The sequence below is a fragment of the Zophobas morio genome, unplaced genomic scaffold (assembly GCF_036711695.1).
Source record: "Zophobas morio isolate AGI-343-1 ecotype UQ-CSIRO unplaced genomic scaffold, CSIRO_AGI_Zmor_V1 ptg000005l, whole genome shotgun sequence".
NCBI lineage: Eukaryota > Metazoa > Arthropoda > Insecta > Coleoptera > Tenebrionidae > Zophobas > Zophobas morio.
The window spans coordinates 6,611,931-6,638,694 of NW_026972110.1; the positions used below are offsets into that span (position 1 = coordinate 6,611,931).

General features: G+C 30.1%; 1 protein-coding gene across 2 annotated transcripts in view; it reads left to right on the top strand.

Annotated features, from left to right (window-relative positions):
* The window catches only part of LOC135122534 (retinal guanylyl cyclase 2), a 217,168-nt gene that overhangs the window by 24,284 nt on the left and 166,120 nt on the right, over positions 1-26,764 (top strand). For both annotated transcript variants that reach the window (XM_064046770.1, XM_064046771.1), the window contains exons 3-4: positions 9,143-9,291; positions 9,351-9,474. In XM_064046770.1, coding sequence (XP_063902840.1) covers positions 9,143-9,291; positions 9,351-9,474 — 273 coding nt within the window. The remainder of the gene's footprint in view (positions 1-9,142; positions 9,292-9,350; positions 9,475-26,764) is intronic.

Consider the following 26,764-nt stretch of genomic DNA (forward strand, 5'->3'; position numbering starts at 1 on the left):
TTATTATTATTATTATTAATTTTCTAAGAATTTCGGCCAAACTGAATTTATTGTCTCTGCAAAAATGCTGGAGATACCGGGGTCGAACTGAGCATTATTCACAAACAAAGCGAACCCTTGCCAGTGAGTTAATCCCACATAACGTAGATGAAGTTTATATTTTTTATTTAGAGAACGACTCCGCTCTAAAGTATGCATCGACAACAACACTTAGAAAAAAAATTAATTTAGATAATAATATAACAGAAAAGTACAAAGTATCAGATTATATGGCGTTTCGAAAACATATTCTAAAAAATAAACCATTTTATGGGGTTTATTTTCTCTACAAAGCCCTGGCATAAACAAACTGTTCAATAAATTAAATACACTTGTCGTTGTTTAAAGTTGTGGGTAGCTGAATAATCTAGCTACGGACGGCCTCACAACAGACTAATTTAGTAGGTGCCATATGATGTTAAATTACATTAAATTATAGTATTATAACACCGATTTATGTAACACTCTATCAAACCCCACGTGCACCAGAAATCGATTTCCAGAAGCTCAATTAAATATCTGATTGCAAGTAAATTTTTAATGTCGCATTTAACAACGACTCTACACCAATCAAATGTCTCTAAACCCCTCATTAAATGAGTGATGTTATTAACTTAATCTGAATTTATTATTTTATTTATAAACTGGGCCGAATTGAGAAATCAGGATATTATAAAAAGCTAAGTCGGTAAAATTAGTTATTAATGTTTTCTTTTTTTGTGATTTTTCATTTGTTAATGATTTTGTGTTTTACACAACTATGCTGGTAACTGAGGCAGATTTGCCACACATCTTTACAGCAAATTTTTTGGTTATTTATACCCAAATCTAGATAATTTTGAAAATTTTCAGAAAAATATATACGTATATGGTGTTATTTCTCACGCGGCTGCGCTTTTTATTATATGCAGTTAGAATTAGCATTCCACGCATGAACAAAATATGATGTTTTTTGTAATAAAATTGATTACTCCATATACATGCTATTTTTGTTGCTGCTTATTTAATAACTTGTGATCAACTAAAATTGTCTTTTTTTTGGTGTTGGATGATGAGGTGGCAAGAAAGCCTTTTTTTTTTTTTAATATACTTGTTTAAGATAAATCAAAACCGAAGTTGTAGCATAAAAAATATTGATGAGGTCCCAGCGTTGACGGTTTGACTTCACGTTTGAAATGTAGGGCACATGAAGTGGCATTTGACATGTCTGAAGCCTTTTATTAAATCTCTATGTGTGAATTGCATATTTTTAGACATACAGGATGTATGTGGCACTTTCGAAGAGATATCCACTTATTATTAAACCATTCTATTAATAGGTGGGTGAGAGGGAAAAATATGACATTATTTCTAAAATAATTTTTTTCGTGTGATTGTGTAAATGTAAGTGGGACACAGTATCGCTTATTGTAACGAAGTGTACATATTATAATAATGGGGTATTTCAGGTGAGCCATACTGAAGATTGGGTGTCAACGTTGTTTCTCATAGACTAGGGAACAGAATGATTGTTCTTGTTCCTTAATCACCTTTGAGGGCTCATCTACTAGTTCATATATGCTAATAACTTACACGAAATTATATTTGCTGTCCTTATATTTTGATACTACACCGCAGAGAGATAAGTATTTGATACACAAAACTTAAATGTAGTAAAATTAGGAGAAATTTAAACCTATTAAAATCTAGTACAGATAAAATTTATTGAACACACTTGGCTTTTTTTGTCACATGGGTGTTAGTTCTTGTAGTACGTAAATGGAAATGACAACATAAAATGTCTACTAATTTGTGATTTGCAGACTTGCGTGTTTTTTTAGAACCGAACAAAAATATTTGCGTATAACTGAAATAAAGCTAAGTGTTATTTATTAGTTTTATTTTTGGGTCGTATTTTCGAAATGGACAGTGTGGGAGTATTCGATTCAAGAGACTTGAGATGAATTTTCGGAAGAATTTTTACACTTGCTCGTTTTTGCAACTCATAACAACGATGTGGACAAATTTCCAGGAAATCTCGTCTTTATTTTTATTCTTTATGTTGAGACTACCGTTCATCCACAAAAAAAAATGTTGTTTGGGCTGCAATTAGGCAACGACGCATGTTATGCCTACATTCTTTGATCTTAATTAAGATAACCTACGGCTGCCAGATATCAGCATGGAATAGGGTATTTTCAACAAGATGAGACTACAGCGTATTCAGATAGGACCATAATAGCAATGTTACTGGAATTTATAACATTATCAATAGTCGAATTACAGAAATTATCTGGTCTCCGATCTTTCTCCTGGAAACTTTTAGTATGGCTCTATTTAAAGAGCATTATTTTTCGAACATCTGTCAACTTTTTGGAGAAATTAAGTTTGAAAATAACAACAGAAATTAACGACATAAACAATAATGCAAAGATTTTGAAGCATGTGATGGGTGTAGTTACACGAAGATCTCATTTATGCTTATAAAAAAATGGGCAATATTTTAATAATAATGAATTAATAATTTAATAAATAATAATTAATGAGTATTATGAAAGTAATATATCAGATATAAAATACATTTTTTCACACACAGTTAAAAGTTTGATATTGTAAAATTTTTCTCAAAACAAAATATTTTTCACCGTTTCTCATTTCTCATTTAGTAAAACTGTTCTATTTCGGCTAAGAAAAAAGTACCCTTTTTGTCAATTGAAAATATCCACAGTTATCAGTTTGCATAATTACAAAGTAGAGATAAATTAATGTAAACGAAGCAAAAACTCTCTTATTCAATTTTGTTGGAATGGCTTCCCATAATGCCAGCCACGTTTTATAGCGGAATATAACTTTTCGTTGAGTTTGGTAGCTTGTAAAATATTGATTTTAATGGTTTAAGTGAATTTATTCGTCACCATTTTGCGTGTAATTAGATACTAGTCATTAAATTAGTGGATGTTGATATGAAAACAAACTTGATGTGAAGCGTTTTACTTTTGGTGGATGCGCCGGGTTACTATACATCATCGATTTAATCTCCGCAGTTTATCTCTCCTTTGGCATTATAACGAGAGAATTTGTAAAAAAAAAACTTTACAAATAATTTTAATGTTTTGTGTATAAAATAACCTAAATAAATATGCAAATATGAGTTTTTGAATAATTTTGCATTTTTGATATTTTTTTCCAAAAAATGGAAGAATATCTTTTCTGGGCTTAGGGTTACGTACAGTATTCATCCAAACTTATATACACCTAAAACTAAGATGTGCACGCATTTTCAGTACATATTTATCTGCATTACTGCGGCGACTTATTGAAGCATTTAAATAAAATGACGAGTTTTAATATTTTTTCTTTTGTTGAAGAAACCGATCTCATAGATATCTTTAAGTAAATATCATAATGTAGTAAAGTCAATTTTTATGTAAACTTTGTGGGTTTTAGATTAGATTTTTTTGTTGTACGATATAATGGGAGGCGTTGCCGCTACATTTACCACAATTGTACCTTCAACTTTACTGTTGGTGACTTTTTACGATATTTCTGCATTTTTATTTCTATCTACAGACACGCTACTGTCTGCAAATGAAATATGAGACTGTATTTACTTAAATATTTCACTCGAGTTTGACTGAGGTTTGTGTTATTGATCGAGTATTTGCATGGTCACCGTAATCTGAAAATTTGTTTTGTAAAATTTACCAGCAAGAAAATATTTTAAGGCAAATTTTTACGACTGTAGAAGTTTAAAATAAAAAAGCTAGTCCTAAAAAGGAATCATTTCTGATTTTTATACATAATACTAGAAAAAACTGTTGCAACTAATACTATTTTTACAGTTTTTTATTGTTCTAATAGGTAATCAAAAACATACAGAAATAATACTAAGAATGATTAAGTATATAAAACTTTATGTGCAAATATTAAGTACTAAAATCAACAGACGCGGAAAATTCTGCTGGGAGTAAGAAACGTTGGATTATCTTTATATTGCCAGCCCCAGAAGTTAATAGACTTCTAATAATAATGCAAAAAATGTGTTAATATGTACTTTTTGTTAATTAGCATTCGGTTGCTTAAAATTTAGTTTCTACGTATTTGTTTTATTTTCGAAGTTCATCTCTTCCGAAAACCAGATGGCATCGATTTGAAATTTTGTAAACTCAATTTCATTTGAAATTTCCAGGAAAGCATGGTTTTGTACATGTATGTGTCCATATTTCTCCTGTTTAAAAAGTTGATTTCTTAAAACATACACATGCTGTTTTACCTCTTCAATAACGCACCCCTGTTTTTATTTTAACTTATAGGGGTTAGTTATTATAACAAACATAATAACAGAATCCAATTAAAACATATTTTACCAAAAAACTTTAATTGTTTAATTAATTATGTTTCAGAGGGGGCAGAAGTTCTGTCTAAACAACTTTAGACCAATTTTTTAGTCTTTAAGACGTTGAAAGCAATACTTTAGCGACTAGGAAAGTTAAACATTTTTAATGATCAAATTGTTAATGAAAGGGTGATTAAAGAAGCAACTGACCTGGATTCTTTACGTAATAAGTTAAAGAAAACGTTCTCGTAAAATTTAGTGTCATCGTTTAATCGCAACATTTTTCACGCGAAAATCAACAAGTCTGTCTTTATAAGTCTTAGTTATTATTGAAGAGGGGATTTTAGGCTAAAAAAAACAAAATATGCCCTAAAATGGGCGATAAAAAACGGGGGATTTAGACTCGAAAAATGGCAAGTTCTAGGAAATATTAATATTACGCAACGTCTGGTTTTCTTAGAGATTTACATTTATTTTATTATTCTACATAATCAGCGATCCTAATATTCGTTAACATTTTCATAACAAATTAGATATTTTTTTAAATTTACGGCAGAAAAATGTTTCCTTTTTCCTGTTAACATTTTTAGAGAAGTATCCCTCAACATCAACGATGTTAAAGGAGAATATTTAAAATCATAAATATCATATTTATTTATTTATTTAATTATTATTTATTTATTTATTTATTTATTTGTTTACCCAGTGTCCGAAACACCTATGTGTTATAAATCTACCAGTGAATAAATCTTTACTTGCACCCTAAATAGATTTGGGATATTTATTTAACCGACTCTATTTTTATTTTTTATAGTTAGGCTTCCTTAGGGTTACATGCAATAGTGTTGTTGACGACGCTGAAAATATGTTTTGGCAAACGATCATTTTTATTCTTCCAGCTGTATAACGGATTATCATAATTTATTTCGTTTCTTTCATTGTCGATTAACTTCCGTCTGACACTTGACAAATAGGCGTGTAATTTTATTTCGATTTAAGAAGAAATAATACTAAACTTTTTCTTTTTGAGGCCATCTCATAAAATATAAATAAAATCGTGTAGTAAAACGTGCCTAGAAATAAGGGAAACTGATTTGTTGAAAAGCAATTTTTCAGATAAGTTTTGAGTAAGGCGGAAGGGCAGGTATTAAAGTTAATTAGCGCCACCATCGATCAAGAAAAGTATCGTCCGAGGAGAGTGGTAGGTTAAGAGAAACTTGTTCAATTAGTTACAGTAACTACCGCGTTAATGGTGCTTTTAGAAACTCATAAATCATTTCTCTGCGGATTCGTCTATCTAAAATTGGAAATACCTGTGTCGATGGCCTATTAGTGGTATTTGAATTATGAAAGACTTATCTCTTATCTTTATCTAAATATGAGTCTGACACATGGCGCTAATTGAGCTAGTTATTACATTAATCTTTGTTTCAGAAATATTAATTAGGCCAAAATACATACACGTACGTTTCATTTACTCGTATTTTCTCCAAAGATATCTTAGTCTGCAGGGAAATGAAATATGATATTCCTGTTCGACCTAGTTTTAGCGAAGTGGGTGAATGGATGGCACTTATTCACAGGTAAAACAGCTTGATACTGTGTATCAAATGGCTTAGGGCAAAACAAACTAAACGTGCCGTTGTCACTTATGGAATTTAAGCACAATAACACAATTAAGAAAAGTTATGTTTGTCGTTAATGCAGAAGTTTGTACTGGGGCATATGTTGTAGTGATAAAGGTAATTTAATGATATAATCTTTGACTTTTTCTTATTGTGTGTTATCCATATAAATTTCTGGAACAATTATCCACAGATAAGTACAAAATTTGCAACACTGTACTCATACGCAAAAAATGCTAATCTATTTTTTGAATTAAAACATATTCACTAAAATATGTGTGTGTTTAATTATTTATAAAATCTTTCCGTCATTATTTTGAGATAGAATGTGTCACAAAAACGTACAAGAAATATTAGCTTTTCTTAGAAGTTGTTTCCTAGATAAAAAGAAATGATTACTTTCCTGTGTTTCCTTAAGTCCTATAGACAAATTGCCATCAGCAGTAATCTTTAGTAAAACTGACAAAAGTTTAATAATGATTAAAGAACAAGAGTGAAAGTGGAATTTCAACCTATATTCCTTTGTTTTTACAAAAAAAAAAAGAAAGAAATTACTATGCTTACAATTGTTCCGTTCGTGGTATTATCTTGCCAAGTTTATTAAAACAGGAAACTGTTAGCTATGATTAGTAATACAATTTAAGTTTCAAAACATTTTTTTTTGTTTTCATTCTCGTTTAGGATTTTTATAAAATGATTTGTTTTAATTTGCAGGTAAGCACAATATTTTCCGATAAAAGTGTTATTAATGCCTGAATAAAAATTGTTGTAAATTAACGTGTAGTTTAAAAACAAATATTAGGAATAATATTTAATAGGATCTACTCAAGTGAATGACGTTCTTGTCATGAGTCAAAATAAATGTTTTCATTTTTATACTAACTGGAAAGTACATATAATTTACATCCTAAACAAATTATTTCTTAAAAGAATGTTAAAATAAATTAACATTCCAGAATATATGTATGCAAACTACATGAATATGTAAAATAATTTTTAATTTCTAGAAACCTCTAGGAAACAGCATATAAATACCTACTTACTTTGTAGGACGGATATTAGTAACGTCAACGCACTCCCAAGCTATAAATTTTTATGGCAAAACATTTTAGAACTTATAAAAAAGGCCTCCGACTTTATCCCCTTGAGCTATCAAAGTATACTTTATTTTATATATTTATAAATTATGAAATCTCTAGTGGAGTAGATTTTATCATTTCTAAAAATCACAAAATAAACTGAAATTTTCTCCATCCCTGCGAAACGACCTACTTTCTTTGTGTGATCGCACTACTGTATTATTGAGAGAAGGCGGTTAAATTTTCTCCAGAGTTTATACGGGTTTTAATAAAAGTCAGGGCATTAGCGGTATTTTTCCTGCAAATGAGAATTTGCAACAGTTCCACAGAACAGTGTTCGCCATATCTTAAATTTTCATTTATTAACCTAATTGACGCTTTTGTCTTTAATAGTTTTTTTGCAGCGCTAAAGTTGAAAAAATAGTTATGCTGATTTTGTATTCTTTTTTATTTTTTAGTTGTTAAGACCTAGATCAAAAATAATTCGATATTTTCAATTTATTAGAAACTGCGATAATAATTAACTGAATTCTTTTTGTCAATAACTATAACTTTGTTTCTGGATAAGTTTGATTAATATTATACCTATTCAACTCTCTTCTGACTCCTTCTACGTTCCAATATAGTTATAACTTGAATAATTTAACCATAAAATGTTTTAATATTTTTTGTATATTGTCAACAAACAATAACTATTAACAAATAGTTATTGATCTCTCCTAATTGTTTTAATAGTAATGCGCAGTCACACGCCCTGGTGTTTATTTGCATTTAGCAAATCCCGAGCCACAAATTTCCATCAATACGAGGTTTTCGCGGTTTTAAATAAAACACAGCTGTCAATTAAATATGCTCAACGATGTACAAATTTATTTAATTTTATTCAACATGAGGGACAAATAGTTCAACTTTAATGTGTAATATTTTATATTATTAATAAAAAAATAATGGTTTGCTTTCCTCTTAAATGACATGTATTTACTATGAAATATGATATGATAATGACATAATGTTATGGTATCTTTACAGCATTATGGAATCGGTTAGTGCGCTAAAGGTAATACCAATTTAGATAGCAGCTATGAAAAGAATGTAAACAGATATGGTAACAGAGTAATCAATCGATATTACGTCTATGATGTCGTATATGATGTTAAACAAACACAATCTGCATGGAAATATGAAACTGTTCTAAGTTCGTAATTCATAATATGTTTACTCGATTAACCGCATATAGTTGCTTTCAATATAATAAATTGTAGGTATGAACGTGCGCAGTCTAATGAAAATAAGCGAATTCATTTTAGTATTTACTGTGCCCAGTATTCTACCAATTACAAGTCTTTTCACTCTTTAAATTAACGTTTTGAAATAATTTCTTTGTTTATCTTCCTTTCTGTTTCCTAGAAAGATCAAATACGAGTTGAGTAATTAGAGTGCAATTTTAATTCCACAGTGCTTCATTTTAATTGAAGGATCAGTGACTTAGGAGCCTCTACTTTTATAAAAACAAATTATAAAAAAGAAAACAGACACAGATTCTACTTAGAAACATTATAAAATTGGTTCTGGGATGTCGGTTCTCATTGTCGTTGTCGAGGTGATGCAGATTCTCAGTCCTGATTTGAATTGGATGAACCTTCAAAAGACATGACGTTTCCTTCCACTGAACTGACTTGTAAATTAACGCATTTATTAAAACACGTTAAAATTTATATTATTACTAGGATTTTAAACGACACGTTATTTCACTGTTATATTTATTGTATTTTATGATACATAATTAACGTTGTATAGTATTCAATATTTTAGTCAAATTTTTACTGTTGGAGGTACTATTTTTGAATTACTGAAATTTGTATAACATCTATTCTCTTATTTTTTCAATAACAAATACTGAAATTCTAACAAATGTCAGAACGTGTTGCAGTGTTTTATAAATACTACTTAAATTACCTTTTTATAAAAAAAAAATAATAAATTAACTAACCTTCCGTTGTTTGCGATGAATAAAAATATATTTTTGGGGCATTTCGCAGCATCTTTATCATTCTAACTGTGTTCTGAGGGTGTTTTTGTTTCAGATGTTTGCGAGGACCCTTCCAAGCTGCTGCACATATTATCAACAAGTAACGGACCTGTTTTAGGGTCTTTTAAAACAGAACTCTGTTCACCTGCCCATTTTATTTCAAGTTTTTATAATACTACATTAGTGACATGGAACTGCCCGAAGGTATATACATTAATTTTTTATGACTTCCTGACTTTCTAATTTTGTTCCATTATTTCCAGAGTCCAAAGGAAATCGATATAACTCAAGATTTAAGACTCAGCCCTTCTATTCCAACAATAACTAAAGGATTTGCGAGAGTTGTGCTCAACATGAAGTGGAAATCAGTCGCCATCGTAACAAGCAGTAAGTTTGCACAAATTAATGAATGGTGTTTGAATTTGAAGATTTGTTTTAACTTGGGGTTGATTTGAGAATTGAAATTTTCGAGATTAAGAGAGGTTTGATTTGTTGATATAACCGAATAAACTTTGAAAAGTTTCACAAAGTTGTGTTTGTCAGAAGTTTAATGCGTTTAACTCTCCAATAAAAACACAAAAAGTAATAGCGTGTTGATAAAATTTTAATGATGCTTTTAATGCATGCAAAGAACATTGTTTTCAGAACAAGCGCAATTTCAAAACGGGTACTAGTGAATTTTTAACCAGTCAGTATTCGTTTTTCATTTATTATTAATAACAAGCAGCGAATTTTACCGTTCGACGTTAAACTATTGTTTCTTTGCTTTTCTTACTCTTTTACATTAGGGATGTGGACGCGCTAGAGTTGAGTAACAGTTAAAAAATTCAGAAGGTGGAGTAGTAAAGATGATACAAAGTACCTTCTTGGGAATGCTCCCAATAAAGTAGCACATTTAAAAGGACTTTTCACATCCTTTACTTTTTGGCAGATACATCTCCATTACGGTCAGTGGATGCTCTAGATCACTGTCAAACCGATCACGCAAATACCCGGAGCGTTGGCAGACACATGTTGAGTAAAAGCTTGCTATTTCGGATAATTTGAAAAGGACCTGAAAATTTGCACGAGAACAGTTGTAATTTAAAAGTCCATTCAAATGGTAATTAAGAATAACATTTCACTCTAATTATACCGTCAACTCACTGGAGTTGACCTTTTGTTTTAAGGCGTATGAGAATTTTAGATAAAGTCGATTTAAATATTTAGCAGAGGGCGGTGCTCTTAAATTATTATTTTATTTAAATCTTCGCCTAAATACATTTAAATTTGTGGGAGATTCTAAATGGCTACTCATTTCAGTGGATTTAGTCTCAACTGTATCGTATTATTACAAATAACGGGTGTTCCATTGAAAAATCACTCAGAGTAGGCGTTGGGATATCATTTGTCACATGTTAACACTTCCTGCCTTGTTTTTTATACTATGTTTTTTTAATGCTGTAGTCAGTAATTACTAATAACAGATATCTGAAAAAGGAAAATGTATTATGTGGGATAAGGTAGGTTTTTTCTTCAAAATTCCAAGAATTTGAAGAGCTTAAAACTCAAGTAATAATAAAATTAAAGAAGGAATTGAGAAAACAAAAAACTTGTAAATTTTTCGAAATTTGAAAAAGAAACTTGTTTAACTTATGGAAAAGATTTATGAAGTTTCAACACAAATTATTGTTCTTTTATAGATCACATTGGTTGGTATGTGGTGTGGTGAGTTTATATGATAAAACTTTATAGCTTTTTTTGATCTCATCAGCACTCAGAATTACTCGTTTTTTCCATTTTGTTCTATTTTCAAACAAAAAGACAATTACTGCTTTTTTAAATGTTTTTGATAAATATGACATCTTTGACATCTAACATTGGTAAGAGCTCTCTAGAAAAATTACTAGTCTGAATGTGAACGTTGCCCAATTTCCAATCAATAAGTGGTGTTTCAGTAGAAATGGCAAAGACCTAGAACATAGGGGGAAAACGTATTTTTTCTAGTGAATCTCAAATCTGCGTCTTTTGATCTAAAATTTTTAAAAGCTTATTCATTATCACTAAATTCAGTGATATGTATTGTAGCAGATGGTGGGAGGATAAGATGTACACAAACCTCATTTGACATACACCTGTTAAAACTTTTATGACTTAAGCGGCTTAAGTCAAATCACCCTTATAAGTCAAACTGGCTATTGTAATCTTTGTGGACCCGAACCGCAAGATGTTCATTGTTGGCATAATGTAGCTGTGAACTGAGTTAAGTAATACAATAGCCAGTTTGACTTCTAAGTAGAGAGCGGAAAATATGCAGCAAAATTTTGGGAAATATGATCATATGATATGCACCAAATTTATACAAATATGCAGTAGCTTTCTTAATATATGCAGAGATATGCAGTTGCATATGCTCTAAAAATAAAAAAAAAGCTTAATAAGCGAACTAAATTTACTTACAAATTACAAAAACAGGTTTCCCGAGCTTACGTTTTATTACAAAAAATTGTAAAGTGTTTAATTACATCTCACTAACACATAAATCACATTTTTAATGATAATATTCTTATACTAAAAAATAAATATAAACAGAACAAATTAAAAAATAGTAGTAATCGGCTATTTAATTACTATTTTGGTAACAATATATTTTTAAATATTTTTCGAAATATTATAACAAAAAGTTTTTCCGGTGATTCTAAAGTATGTATTTGTAAATAGCAAAACTGCGTACTACGTCCACAGATGTAAAAATACTTACCGGTTTAGATCAGGCGCGACAAAACACAGTTTCTTCTTGAAGAATAAGTTCAGGAAAAGGTTTAATCCACAAATTAATTTGAGCCATCTTCGGCATATTGACACACCTGTATCTCTTTAAATGCTTTCAATGCAAACTCACGATGGAAAATAATAAGCTAACGTCCCTTCGACTACCACAAAACATACCATTAATACACTGAAGTAACGAACAAAAATATTGGGAATGAACGTATTTCCAAAAGTAATTAGGGCGCGAATTTGCCTGGTGGTTTCTCCAAACTACCATAAAACCCAAACCTTTCCTAGTTATTTGAAGCTCAGGACAATATTTGCAATATGAATCGTGAAATTTGGTCTTTTTCGATAAATGCCGATAGAATGACAATCATTTTTTTTTCGAATTAGCACAAAAATTGATAAAAATGTAAGATATGCACCCGTTACGTGAAATATGCAGCAGAAGGCAAACATATGCAAATATGCAATTTTTTTATACCTGTATTCATTTTTAATTAACATGATTGGTTCACATATTAAATATCAAGACTTATATGCAAAAAATGACGGATATGCAAATTTCATAAAATCCGATCTCTACTTATAAGGGTGGTTTAGCTTAAGCCGCTTAAGTCATAAAAGTTTTAACAGGTGTATGTCAAATGAGGTTACTTTACTTAATTGTAGGTAAAATCTAAGTTAGATGGTGTAAACATTTTACAATCGATATTTCCATTTCCAGGAATCTGATGTTTGACGTGACATGGTTTTAATCAAGGGTTTTAGTATTTGACATCAATACTGTCTATCAATCAACGTTGATTTGACATAATTTCCCCCATCTTTCACGAAGACTCTCTTGAATATAACTTTTATACTTGATATTTTTGATAACAGGCACATTTTTAAGCAAATTTCAGCCATTTTTGAAACTCTAGTTTCATTTTCGATTATATTATTATAACTTAGCCAACCTTATATTTTATGGTTGTCGTCAGGGTTAAATCAATGTGTCAAAAACTAGCATATGATAATGATTGGGATGTCCGGTTAATAGCTGTACATTTGAAAATATAATTTTTTAATGAAATGGTTAAGAATAAGGTACAATTAGAAAGTATTAAGACAGCTGTTAAAAAAACTAACCAGATTTATTAATAGCATCAACTTAACTATAGTCAGAAGTTTTTCCAAATACTGTCAATACTCTCTCTTTCTTCCTAAATTTTCGGGAAATTTTGTCATAATTTGTGAAATATCTTTTTAAATCCTTTTAATTTTAGTTTTATTTTTGAATGGATTTTTTTCTCTCTGTGGTTTTCCTTGCACACTGCCTAAAACTTCTCGATTTTGGGTGCTTGGGGACCATCATTGAAAATATTCAATTTCAGTCTTTATGAGTCACTGATAGTCATTTTTTAAATTTTTTGGTGATTTTGCTTGTTCTGCTTGTTTTTTTTTTAAGTATTTTGGGATCCTAGGTTTTGCATGTACTTTGATTCCCAATAGTTATCAGTAGACAGTAATATTTTTCATCAAATCTGCGTAATTTAATGAAAACTATGCAGCTCTTTTCGAAAACTGTTACTTTTTGCCTTCTGATACTAAGCAATTTTAATCAATTACAAATTTTTTGCCACTATTAAAAGTAGGTATAGAGTTTATCTACTCTTCACAACATCTCTCATTCAAATCAATTTAGGCAGAGTCCAAAGGAGATTTTATCACTTTGTACAGCTGTTAAACGGACATCCCTAATTTCAAACAAAAGTGTATTGAACAAGGTTATTTTCTATTACCTCGTGATAAGAAAACAAATCTGTACAGTTATCTACACACAACTTATTAAGTTTGTGAGGCACAAGAAGTATGTCAGAAATTTACAAAAAATTTATATAATATTTTTTTAAACACGATTTCGTTAAAATTTGACCGGTGTAAATGCATTGATTTTGCTGTATTCAGTGTTACAGTAATCATAAGGGAAAGATAATGGATAAACATATTACTCATATATGATAACTGATAAATTCTGTTGAAATGATCCCGGGGATTCAACCCGAGATCTTTCACATTCAAAGTGAATGCTTTATTATTATCATATGCTAACTTCTGTATTATAGAAACGTTGATATCATGGTATTTAAGCTTTGGTTGTAAAGTACTTGAATAGTGTAATTTCTGTGCTATTCCAATTATTATAGAAAAAAGTTCGTCCTATAAATTCTTAAATTTTTAGTTATTTTATTAGCGATATTCGAGTGATATCTTCTAATTTTCACATATGGATTTGGAATGGGAAGTTTAGATATTTTAAAAAACACATATTGCTAATTGGCAAATGAGAATAATAAAGTGGTACAGTAGATTGGGCATAGTCGAACTGTGTCCCCAAACCAACCTTTTAATTCCTTGAGAGAATTGGGTTCTGATCAAAGACAGGTAGAACAGTATTAAAACATATTTACTCGTACAACGAACTTGATTTTGATCACTTCCGTCATTTAAAATGTTGTGGTTTACAGTTTTTGCCCTATAGTAGATACTTATTTTAAAATTTATAAATGTTGATATGGAGTTATTTAACCAGTCTATTATAAGTTCAAACATCGTTATAGGTTTACTATTTATTATGATTCCTTCATTATTATTATTATTATTATTATAACTTGGTATACAACCATACAAAATATTTTATTACATTTGAATAACATCGAGGATTCAATATGTTTGAGACTTGTGTATCCATAGCCACTTATTTTTACAGTTGTTAAAGATTGATGATTTTCATGGAAGTGTCATAAACTGTATTTTCAAATTTTAAAAACAAATCAGGAATTAAAATCAGTGACTTAAAATTTTGGAATTCAGAAAATGGTGATAAAAATAAAATACAATAAAATGTGCTTTAGTTTATTCATCTGAATTCATTGAGTTATTTAAAGTGAAAAAAATTTCTAAAAAAAATGCTAATTAGACGGAAGCTACCTCACTCTAAAGCAGGAAGTTTAGTTTCTTAGATAAATGATAAAATTTGATTCTTCAGATTTTATGTTTGTATGATGACTCGTTTATGTCTAGTAAAATTGCTGTGTTAATAAACTTTAGTAAAATAGCAAGGTACAATGTGACACTATTAACAACAGGTGCAGTGCAGCGATAAGATTCCGCGAAAAAAAATTACTTAGGTATACCATTCAACAAGAAGCAGCGTTGGAAGTACACCAGTTCCGAATAAAATAAAATAAATAAAATAAAAAATGTGAAAGGGACTTACGAATACATATGGTTTCCTGTGGCCAAGATAGTTAAATTGCCAATTCTGGCAATTCAGAAAATGCGAGTCATTGTTTAAGTAGTGACAACACATCTGTACTTTCAGATGACACATTGCAGGTTAAAAAATTAAAAATCTGATTAATTCTTGTAACACAACTACAGAAAATATTGGTTCGAAAAAACTTTCGCGAAAGCATTACGACAAATACTCCCGGATTAATTTACAACTATAATGAACATTTTTGGGAAGGCTGTCAGAGTTATTATTATTACGGTATTAATATTTACTTTAAAGTCAACCACAATCTCTAGTAACAGGTGTTGGGTAAGCTGACGCTTGAAACTGATTTTGCGTCATTGAATAATATCCCATCCCTGTAAAATTAATTCAGCATTGTAGGTATAACAATCAGGATTTTTTTTTTGGTCTTGTTGGCTTTAGAGCCGAGGGATTCGGGCAACTACAGCCAACCGGTAACTGACTGGTGATCACCTGAAAAAAAAAATGAAAGTTTAGATGAAAACGCCGAGTAGACAGGGTCATACGCTTTTCGAATTTAATGTTCCTTTTTAAAACGTAATCATAAGTAAAGACGTTTTAATTGTGCAGGTGGTTAAGTCAGTTTATATTCCTTAACTTTTTTATCTAATGCGATTCATATTTTTCGGATTGACACTACATTGTTATATAGGTACATATATATATATATATTTAATCTCTGTAGTTCGAACTAGATTCTTAACATACTCGTATTTGTTTATAGGCTCATTGTTAGTTCCAAAATAATCAATGTTCATATCTCGTTCATTATTGAGCTAGAAAAAAAGCATAATAAACTAAAATAATTTTCAACTAAGTATATAGGCTACTCTGTTTTTGAGTCACAACATAAAACTTACTGTCTTTATACAGAACACTCGAGTATTTGGCATGCTTTGATTGCTCTCTTCTTAGGTGGTAGCACCAGGTTTAATTTTTGAAATACCGATGCGAAAATACTAATTACTTATTATTATTCTAGTTTTACCCGTTATAGGAATATAGATAAGCAAAGGTATGTGTTAACCTTTTTGCCTTTTTGTATACGAGAAAGTGCAGTAGAGGTGAAGACCACCCCCAACCACTTTAGATTTAGTTTCTGTCAGTAGTAGTCTATAAAACTCCTGATCTGTGTAACCACGTGTAAGTTAAACAGTGTCATACTTGTGAATAATAAAATAAATCAAGAAACAAATTTTCATCTTTAATCAACATTCATTCACGTTGGTCCTTCGAGCTAAATAATTGTGGGTCTTCCGAAATGTGTAAAAGATAGCCTAGTATGCGTTTTATTTTAGTATTAACGAAATCTGTCTTAGGGTAGAGGTACAGTATGTTTATAAAAAAAGACTGCAATCCATTTTACTTGTTTTATTGTTGCTAGTTTTGTTGATGCAATCTCTATAAAAAAAACATAGCAGAAACTATCAACTTTTGTTATAAAAACTGGTTTAATAAAAGTATCAGATTGAACTTTCTCCGTCCCTGAAGTACAGTTAAAAAATTCAGCTTCTTTGAAAAATTATAAATTTTGATTTTGCGACTTTTATTTTTTTATGATAGCCGCTATAATTTAAAATATATTATAGATGTGTAGACCGTTAAAGTACAACTAAAAAATCATGCAATGCGTATGTTTCACGGGAGTTATTCCATAACAAATTTTTGTGATGACGTTGTCAACATTTTAGCAAGGACACGTATATCAATGAATAGGTGTAGGTGTAAGCGTAATACTATTAATAATCAGTAGTGTCCTCAAATTGTCGGGAAAATAGGATTTGTAATTAAATATATCGCCTCATTCATTAATTTTTTTGAGTCATCTTGTATAAGCAGTTCTATAAAGCATGAATGCACTGATAAACCACAAGTATACGCTCTTAATACAAATAACCTTAAAACGTTTGTGAGATTTTATGGCATTCGGTTTTGTCGTTCAGTCCCTGGTAAAAAATTAGGACGAATTCATAAACCACATCTGCAGGAGTATTAAATATATAAAATATAAATAACATTTATTCGGCAAAATTATACAATAACATCAATTTTTAGGGGGCCTTAAACGGATAAATTTTGATTAACTATTTACGTTTTATATTATTATTATTTATTAAAACGTTTGCAAGATTTTAGAGCATTCGGTTTCGCAATTTCAAAACTAAATTGTAAAGTGTGGTTATACGGTTTTGATTTTTTTAAAAAATGTGGATACTTACTATAAAATCTCATCGACAGAAAGAAGATGACAGAGGTTAGACAGACCCTATTACAACATTTATCTCTAACTTACGGTTGGGAAATTAAAATTAACAATAAAGAAAGGAAATAAAACTTATGCATAGATATGTAGTGCTATGTACCTTGCAATTGAGAACATACTGTCCATAAATACAATCAAATTCATTAGGCGCATTTTTGCGTGTACTAGGACTTGTTGCCATATTTATGTATGTATTCAATTTCTTATTAAATGCAGTTTACTGGTTAAAGATTTTGAAATACTTATTAGTGTAAATTAGTACTTCCAAGATTGAATACTAAAATAATAAAATTTTTAAATTATATTTTCACCTTTGGAAAAATTAATATCTGTAAAATTAATTAACAATATGAGGAAGGTAAAATTTATTATTATTAAGAATGGCAAGTAAAAATGATACATTACTGCTAGTGAGGTAATAAATTCAATGAAAAATTGATAACCAATACATTTCTTGACGCAGAAGTATTAACTTAAATCTTTAATAAGCTTGACAGATTAATAGATTATCAGCATTAACAAATCACTATTTGGCATTAGTTGAAAGGCGGCGGGAAGTTATACGTGTAACGTAGAATAATATTAATAAAGAATTAGTTTGTTTATTCCTAACTTGTTTTAATTATTCACACATATACTGACACGTTTTGTATTATTTGTATGGTTATTTTGGAAGATATTTTTTTATATCGATCTTAAAGCGGCCACATTTCCCTAGATTCTAAAATGCGCTGGATCCACAGAATTCAATTTTAATATTTTTTTATTGTTGAGGTTAAAAAGGATTTTTTCCAAGTATAATATCTCCGTTTTATGAAGTTTTTCTGGCAACAAAGTTTTCGCGTAAGAAGCTTAATTACTTCAAGAGGTGCATTAAATTACGTTCTCGATCCTTCTTAAAGCTGCCACTCTAATCCTGTGATCAGACTCCAACTCTTTAAGTTGTATCATCCGCTTCGTCACGAAAATCGAATCTCGGGTCTAAGCAATTCTCTCTGTATATTGATCCTGATTATTTGTATGCCACACTATCTAAAGTTTTTACTGTACAATGTTTTGGAACAGCACATAATAAATTTTAGTTTCATTCGATCAAAATGTTAATCTAAATTATTGTGAACATAAAAATTATATCCGAAAATATTGTGGGTTATATCTTAGTTACTTATGTACATAATTTTGACCATTGCAATGGTAACTTTATGGAGGACCACTAAAATATAGAATCGACCAATTTTGACCTCCTGAGTTCAAAAAGAGTTTCGCTTCAGGTATGGTTGACATACTGAGTTACCGTGCTCTTTTGCCTTATTCTTAACCCTGCTCCTGAAGATGCCACTTACGAAAGTGTGCGAAACGTTGAGCCCAAAAACTCAATTAACACGATTCCAACCTGGAAAACGATCGCGTATTGATTTCGACCGTGCAAGCCTCCGAAATCATTTGACCTCCTGAGTTAACTAGGAAAGTATTGTAATAAAGTCCTTTTAGTGAATGGCTAATTTCATGTTTTTTCGACTTTTCATGATTGTTATGAGGAAGTAGGCTACCCATTTCCGTCTGTCGTCTGTTGTTCTTTTTATTAGATAGATAATCTGTTAAATTACTGGAGTTGGTGTGAAATTTTGAGTACCTATGAATATTTCGAAAAATTAACGAATGAACCAATTTATTTTTATCTCATAGTCCTGAAATTCTGGGAATTTATTACTGCTTTTACTAGTACGTATTACATTCTACCTATTCAAAGTGATATACTGCTTTACCTCTAGTTTAAAAACCCACACTTATAGACTATATTTCAGGGACAGCGGAAGTTATATATAAACAATCTTATATTTACCAATTTTTTTACATTTACATCAAGTTATAATAGAGCTCGGCTCTGATTCTAATAACACTTAGATACGGTTCGTGATCAATGCATTAAGTTAGTATTATATGCTCATTTTTGTTTCAGAAAAGATGTATTTCATAGTGTCCATCAAAATATAGCAAATAAGAGTTAGTTCAGTTTAACAGTTTTTTGTAGTGGATTACATAATTTTTACATTTAAAAAGAGCTATAGGGATTTCATAAAATGTATTCTTTGGCAAACTAAAATCTTAGTTTTAAGTTATAGAAAACGAATATGAACTGGTTATTCTACAAAAAAGACATGTTTAACTGGATTTGTAATGTTTGGTTTGTAAAATTAGGCTTTACTGAAAACGGTTAATTTATTATAGATATTATTATTATTCAAAAAAATTAAAAACCCTTCTAACTTAATCTGTGTTAGCGTTTGAGAAAAAATAATGGGCACTAAAATGTATGTACACTGAGAAGTCGTCAGAGTCAGCGCCGTAATTCTTACTAATGAAATAAAATGTTTAGTGACGGGAAAATAAATGTTTACAAAGAGGAGAACAAAATCCCTTAGGGCGTTTTTTCGTTAGGTACCTATCAAAGGAAGGCGATCGAAGAACAACAAAGCAGAGAGCTTCGGCCTATTAAAAAAATTCATTAAGAAATAATGAAGAAGCCATTATCTTGATTAACATTGCAAGCAAGCGGGTTTTGCTTTAAAAACTTTGTTCTGTACAAGATAAGAGAAAAATTGGAAGCTGCAATCTCTAATGTGTTTTGTACTTGTTAGTTGTCGCTTCAAGTTACGAATACAAACGGTTGCGTAGGTCAGACCGCTTCAGAGCTTCATAAATCTCTCGTGAAATTGAAACTTTTCTAGAAAGATCCCTGCCTGTGGCATTCTATATATGAAAAAGTGTAACTGCAAAAAACTTGAAGAATATTTTACGCCCCGAGCCAATAAGTAACCGCTGACAGAGTCAGCTGTGGGCAAAAATTTATTTGAGATTAGTTGTTTGTTTTGAGGGTTGCTTAATTACAATTCGAACTTAACTAAATACTTTCTATTTTTTAGGTATACTCATTCAAATAAAACATTTGAAAACGTCGTTTCAAGATATTTGTTAAGACAATTAACAATAAACGTAAAAATGCAGTGTTTTTTAATGTTTAAGATATTTAAGTTTTAAAATTGATAAAATTATAGCCATGTTTTTGAAGATTTTCTAAACACGAAACCAACTGCAATACATTTTGTTTTTACAATGGGTTGAATTTGTGTTTTATGCCAATTTATTCTTTAAATAAAAAATACCTTGTCATTGCCGAGATATGAAATAATAATAATTTTATTTCTGAAATCTTTAGGTGGTGTATTACTGAGACAATTAAAGCTGTCTTTAAAAATTGGTGTAAGAATTTTTGTACAAATTTTCCTTCGTCCCTGAAGTACAATCAAACAAATCAAGTGCCATAAATAATAAACTATAAAATTTTTTTAAAGACAACAAAATAAAAAAAATCGAAGGTTATTTCGACAGAACTTTCTTCGCCTATAAAGCACAGTATAATAGATCCAGCTTTTTAGAAAAATTATAGTACTGATTCTGCCAATTTAATTTTTTTATGATAACTCTCGTAAAGTTAAAATAAAGACATGTATGTAATGTTATAGTAAAGGTAAAGAAGCGTGCTAGGGGTTTGTTTTAAGTGAGTTTTAAGATTACAATTTTTTTAATGACGTCATCACCAAGAACATATATCAATATTTATAGATGCAGCGTAATACTAATAATATGCAGTACTATATTCCCAAATTTTCGGGAAAAAGGAGTGAGCCGTTATTTATTTAATCAATAAAATAAATTCTAAAAACTATGAGTGCATTGATAATTCACAAGTATAGGATCATGATATTTTTCATATTTCAGAGATGATTGATGTTTTGCTATCCCACATTCACATGACGTGTCCTGCCCACCTCAATTCTCCCTCCTCTATTGTGGTCTAAATCGATTTAGTTTTCAAATTTCTATATTTTTTTTAAGAAATTTCGCTTTGTAACGTTTTCCTTTGATTTTACGTTGTTGTTCTACATATGTTACTACTCCTTTAAAGATTCGCGTGTTTATTTGTTTCGGTATCTCCTTTTTGCTTAAAAAGGTATTTTGGATGCTTGTGAAAAGTCTTTCTTCTGCCCTTGTTCTTGTATTCGTCCTTCGTCATCATTGTCCCTAGAAACTATTGCGACACAAATGTGCTGACCGACTTCAGCTGCTGGAGGTAGGATTAACCAACACCTTTATATATAATACATATAACTTGTGTTGTGATAATCTCGCGTTTTAATATAATCTAAATTGTGCTTTGTTGTCATTTTTGCAACGACCTACTTTTCGGCTGAATCTGTTTTGTCAACAAATTCTTGGGTGACTGGATCAGAAATTAAAAAAATCACCCGGTATTAAAAATTCACAGAACACTGACCCTTATTTGCCGAAGTCGTGAGATTAGCTCATATGCGCTTTTATCCTTTAAAAATAGATGGGACTTCGTTGGATAAAAGGCTGTCTAAAAATATTATTAAATCTTGTATATTGGTGACGATGACGAAGAAAATAGCGTACTTTTAACATATTTACGCATGAGATACAGTTTAGTGATTTTAGTAGAAAATACTGAGGGATTAGGCGTTGAGGGAGATTATGTCGCGTAGAGACGAACATTAATTTATACTACAGTAAGTATTCTATTTAGGGTCTGGTGTGTCGAAAATACAATATTAATTTACCATTAGTCGTCGTGAGTATGAAATTCGGTTTGATTAAATCTTTGTCATGATTAAAACCTGATCATGTGTTTTCCTTTCCTAACTTGCACAATAATTTTGGCGTAAAACTGTGCTTTACGTAACGTGGAAAGCATGAAAAAACTGAATTATTCAAAATTATGTATACATCATTATAAGACTACAGTAAGATACAATAATGTGACATACCGGTTATCAGATTTTTGGTGGAAAATATTGTCTCATTAACAAATTAGCTTTATCAATAGACGCATAATATATGTTAATTTCACTATACACTTAAATTATTTAAAAAACAACCCAGTAGATCTTTTTAATGATTAAATTGATGCATTTTACTGTAAAATTTCTTTAATTGCAGACTTGTTACGTCTAGCACAAAATAAACTGTAATAGTTTTGTCTGCTTTTTTAATGTAATTATAACGTTATGTGGAATATACTGCAACAGCTCCAACAAAGAAAAACGACAAAAGTCTAACCACTTACGACAACATCATGACAAATATTTCCACTAAATATACTGTTAACGTTTGCGACGAAAAATTTGGAGACTATCTTGGTATTTGCTTGTCATTAGAAAAAAGTTGTCCTTTAAAATCTAAGAATACCAACAAAGTTATTAGAATTGTCAATGATAGGTGTAAATTATTGTTTAGCAAAAATTTGAGGAAGTGTCTTGGGAGAAAGTATATATGTGTCCTGATGATAATCATGTTAATGAACAGTGGGACAAATTTATAAACTGTTTCGCACTACTATTTAATGAATGCTTTCCATTAAAAACCATCAATACACGTTTTAACAAATTAAAGTATTATAATTGTCCTACTGCCAAAGAATTTAAAAAACAACTTGACAAACTGTTTGTAGTAAACAATTTGTGACCCTAAGTTGAGTATTACTTATAATAAAGTTAAAAAAGAGTACAATAATGTAATAAGCACGAAAACAGTACTAACTATATGAGTATAAAAAAAATTGACAATGCGGAAAATAGGTCCAATCTGTATGGAACGTGGTTAATGAAATTCGAAGCAATCACCATCGCAATAATGGCGTAAAATTGTTAGGCGATTCGGACAAAATAGTAAATGACATGGCGAGTTATTTTGCAAATGTTTTTAAATAATTTAAATCCCTATTCTAGTTACCGTCCTTCTGAAATTAACAGTAATGGAAAATCACTGTACGTCCATCCTACCACTGTCGAGGTGGTTGCTAGTATAATAAAATAAATAATCTTAACAACAAAAAAGTTGTGGTTTTGGTGATGTATCAAACGATATCATTAAAAGTTGTGCTTCTCAAATTGCCGTTCCCTTAACATATACAGGATGCTGAAATAATAGCGCATGTCTTTGATTATGTTGTAAACGTTTGTAGATTCAAGAAATTCGTTAAAAACTTCAGAAATATTACTTTTCAAGCGTTTTCTTGTGGTTTAACGCCTATCAGACACCTGAAAATACCAAGGTTATACATGACTTTTACAGTTTAATCAAAGACATGACAAATATTTCCATGGCCAATTTTAATTTGAAAACACTTTGATTACGTTTTATTTATCTAACGTTTCTTGCTCTGTTTTTATATGATATACCTGTGCAAGAATAAAGACATTCTATTCTATTCTATTCTAACATGCCTTCTTTATTTATTATTATTCTAGATTGACGCGCGTACTCTACTAACTGTTACAGACATATTTTTTTTTCTATTCGCAACAACAGATTTGTTGACAATGAATCTACTTATCATTGCTGAAAATATTTAATTGGTAATTTTTCGTGTTTAGTCAGCTCATTCATCGATTTAAACTGGATCATAAAAACTGTACGAGGTACCTATATGCTGTTGAAACATTATCATCATCGATCTTAACGTTAACGGTGATAATATTAATAGTGTGTAATAATGAAATGCTAAACCGATTCAGTGTGATTTAACTGTAACTCTAACTTATCCATCTACTTAACTTATTTGTGGAACTGTAAAAATTTTTATTTGGACAGTGGATAGCTGATTGCTGATATTTTGTAAAAAGCATTGATGTATAGCCACATAAATACTTATTTAGTCAACTTTGATATTAATTTTAAAACTTGATCAACGTTAAATACAATATTCTCCTAAAATCAATAGATTAATAAATTTATAAATCAAGTAAAATTTTCAATTTGCTGGCGAATATTTGGGCTGCGTCAAGAATAAATGAGATTTTTTATGGTGACCCAGATGTATAAAAGCACTTTTAATGCAACATAAAATTAATAATTGTCAACGTTTGAGTTTTTTTAAGAGTTCGTTACCACCACTAATCTAAGTAATAGGATCAATAATTAACAAATCGCTATAAAAACATGTTTTTAACACAGAAATAAAAAAATAACCAGTAAATAACTACCAGTAGTGAAAGGGAGTTTGGATTTCCGACCAATTTAACGAAAAGCTTAGATACATTATATTCGCTACAATACTGATTTTCCTTTGAAGTTAAAATGCATATCAAAAGACAAAAGACTTGTGGCATTCAGAGATAAAATATATGAAATTTCATGAAACAGTCACAAACAAATGGTTCTTAAATTGATATGAAATCGTTTTGTGACACAAATATAACCTAAATCCGCGTCATTTCACTCAAGTCTGGTGAAATAAAAGAGCGTCAATCACGTTCAGGTCAGCGAATATTTGTAACAAGAGACACGAGTGTTAACAGAATAATAAAACAAAGTTTGCTGAAATGGGAAGTAAGGGTAAGTGACAAGTGGCTTGTGCACAGCTCTATGTTGGAAATATTACGACTAGCAGATAAAGATTCACCTGTGATAAATGGGGCAGTACTTTCTTATTGCAAGTTTTTTTAAAGGGTTATCTACAGTATAACTCTATATACAGGATTGTTCCCCTGGAAGATTACTCATTTTTGGTGTAGTATCAAAAAAATGTTTTACCAGTTTGCAAATAGAAGTGTTGTGCTAGTTAATGTAGATACATTGTACAAATATTTATAATAATATGTGAATTCTTAAATAAAAGTGTAATTATTTTAAAAACTATTGTACAAAAGACTTTAGCGTTCGTCAATTTCTATTTGTTGTCATAAGAAAATTATCTCTCAAAAATATTGGGGAGTACTTAATTTTTGAACGAAATACTTTTTATAATTGAAAATAATTTAGGTGTAGATTTAACATTATTATAATAACTGGCAGTATTTTTAATAATCTAAATGAAGCGTGTTGCATTGTGCAACGCTAATAAGTTGCAAAAACGTAAATCATGAATTTGAGTTAAATTAATAAATGAACAGTCTACGAAAATACAGAAAACTTATCAAGCTTAAACACACAAATAGGAATATATTTTTATAGTTTTATAAATTTAAAATAGGCGGAAGTAGACGAAAATGGGAGCAGTTAAACTTTAGCATTGTATAATAAAACAAATGTTTTCAAAGCTAAACAAAACTAATTATTGCTTGATGTTTAGTCTTCTGTAGCGTGGAAACAAAGTTGTAAATTAAATTAAGTCACGAGAAAAATACGCTTGGGGAGTGATTATTCTTCATCTTGTCAGATGAAATATTTTAAGAATAATTTTAAAAAATTGGCAAATCATTATTTAGAGTCTAGACGATTATTGTTGCATTGTTATATGTATGTACAGGGTGAGTCCCTAAGCGTGCACTCCTCGATATTTTATTAATTATTAGAAATAGAAAAAAATCTAAGACCAAAGTTGTATAGTTCTTAAAAAAACATATACCAAAATTATTTTCAACTATACAGAGTGAAACATCTTAAGGTGATGTTATCCGTTTAGTTTTCAGTGAATTTACAGTAGATTTTGTTTTACAAATATTAGACAACTAGTTGGAAACTGAATCCATTTTTTTTTTACAATATCTTTGATATGCTATTAGTGTCCGGAACTTATAAAATTGGAGAAAAAATGACCTGTTTTGCTCTAATAAAATCGCAAATATGCTCAAAATCACACTAATATTGGGTCCGACTGTGCCGATCATAGTTATAAAATTCACATTAAAGTAAGTCATGGACATTCTTTGAAGTGTTTACTATGATATTTCAAAAAAAATAAAAAATTCGCGATTTATAAAACTTCATAATTTTGATTTAAAACTGATCATGTTTGAAGCTTTATTTTATTCGTTCCATTTGCTGTCTCTTGCTGCGGTCTCTCTCGGATTGGGGTATAACACCCACCGAACGTTCTTGGACCGATGGGATAATTTATTACTTCCGACATCTTTTCGGTGACAAATTTAATCTTTCCATAAATTTACTTCAGTGTAGTTAGTGAACTCGTTGTGACCATTGAAATATATAAAGAGTAAATTTTGAAATGGGACGAAAGTCGAAGATTCCACTTTCAAAGCCACGAAAAAGTCGAAAAATTTTTTATCAGAATTATTATGTCAAAAACCTACTAAAACTACAAACAAAAAATGCAGTTTAATCATCATTTGATTAGTTTTACTATTATTATGCTTTTATTTCCTAATTTCTGTACATATAAATATTATTGTTTTTTAGACCCGCCGCTGTTTTTATACACTTACATAAAGTGTAAGTCAATGTTACTAATAGAAATTTTATTATTGTTACTTTATATAATCACCAATCCTATTGCTTCTCGGCTTTTTGTCAAAGATCAAAGTGTATTACCTGAA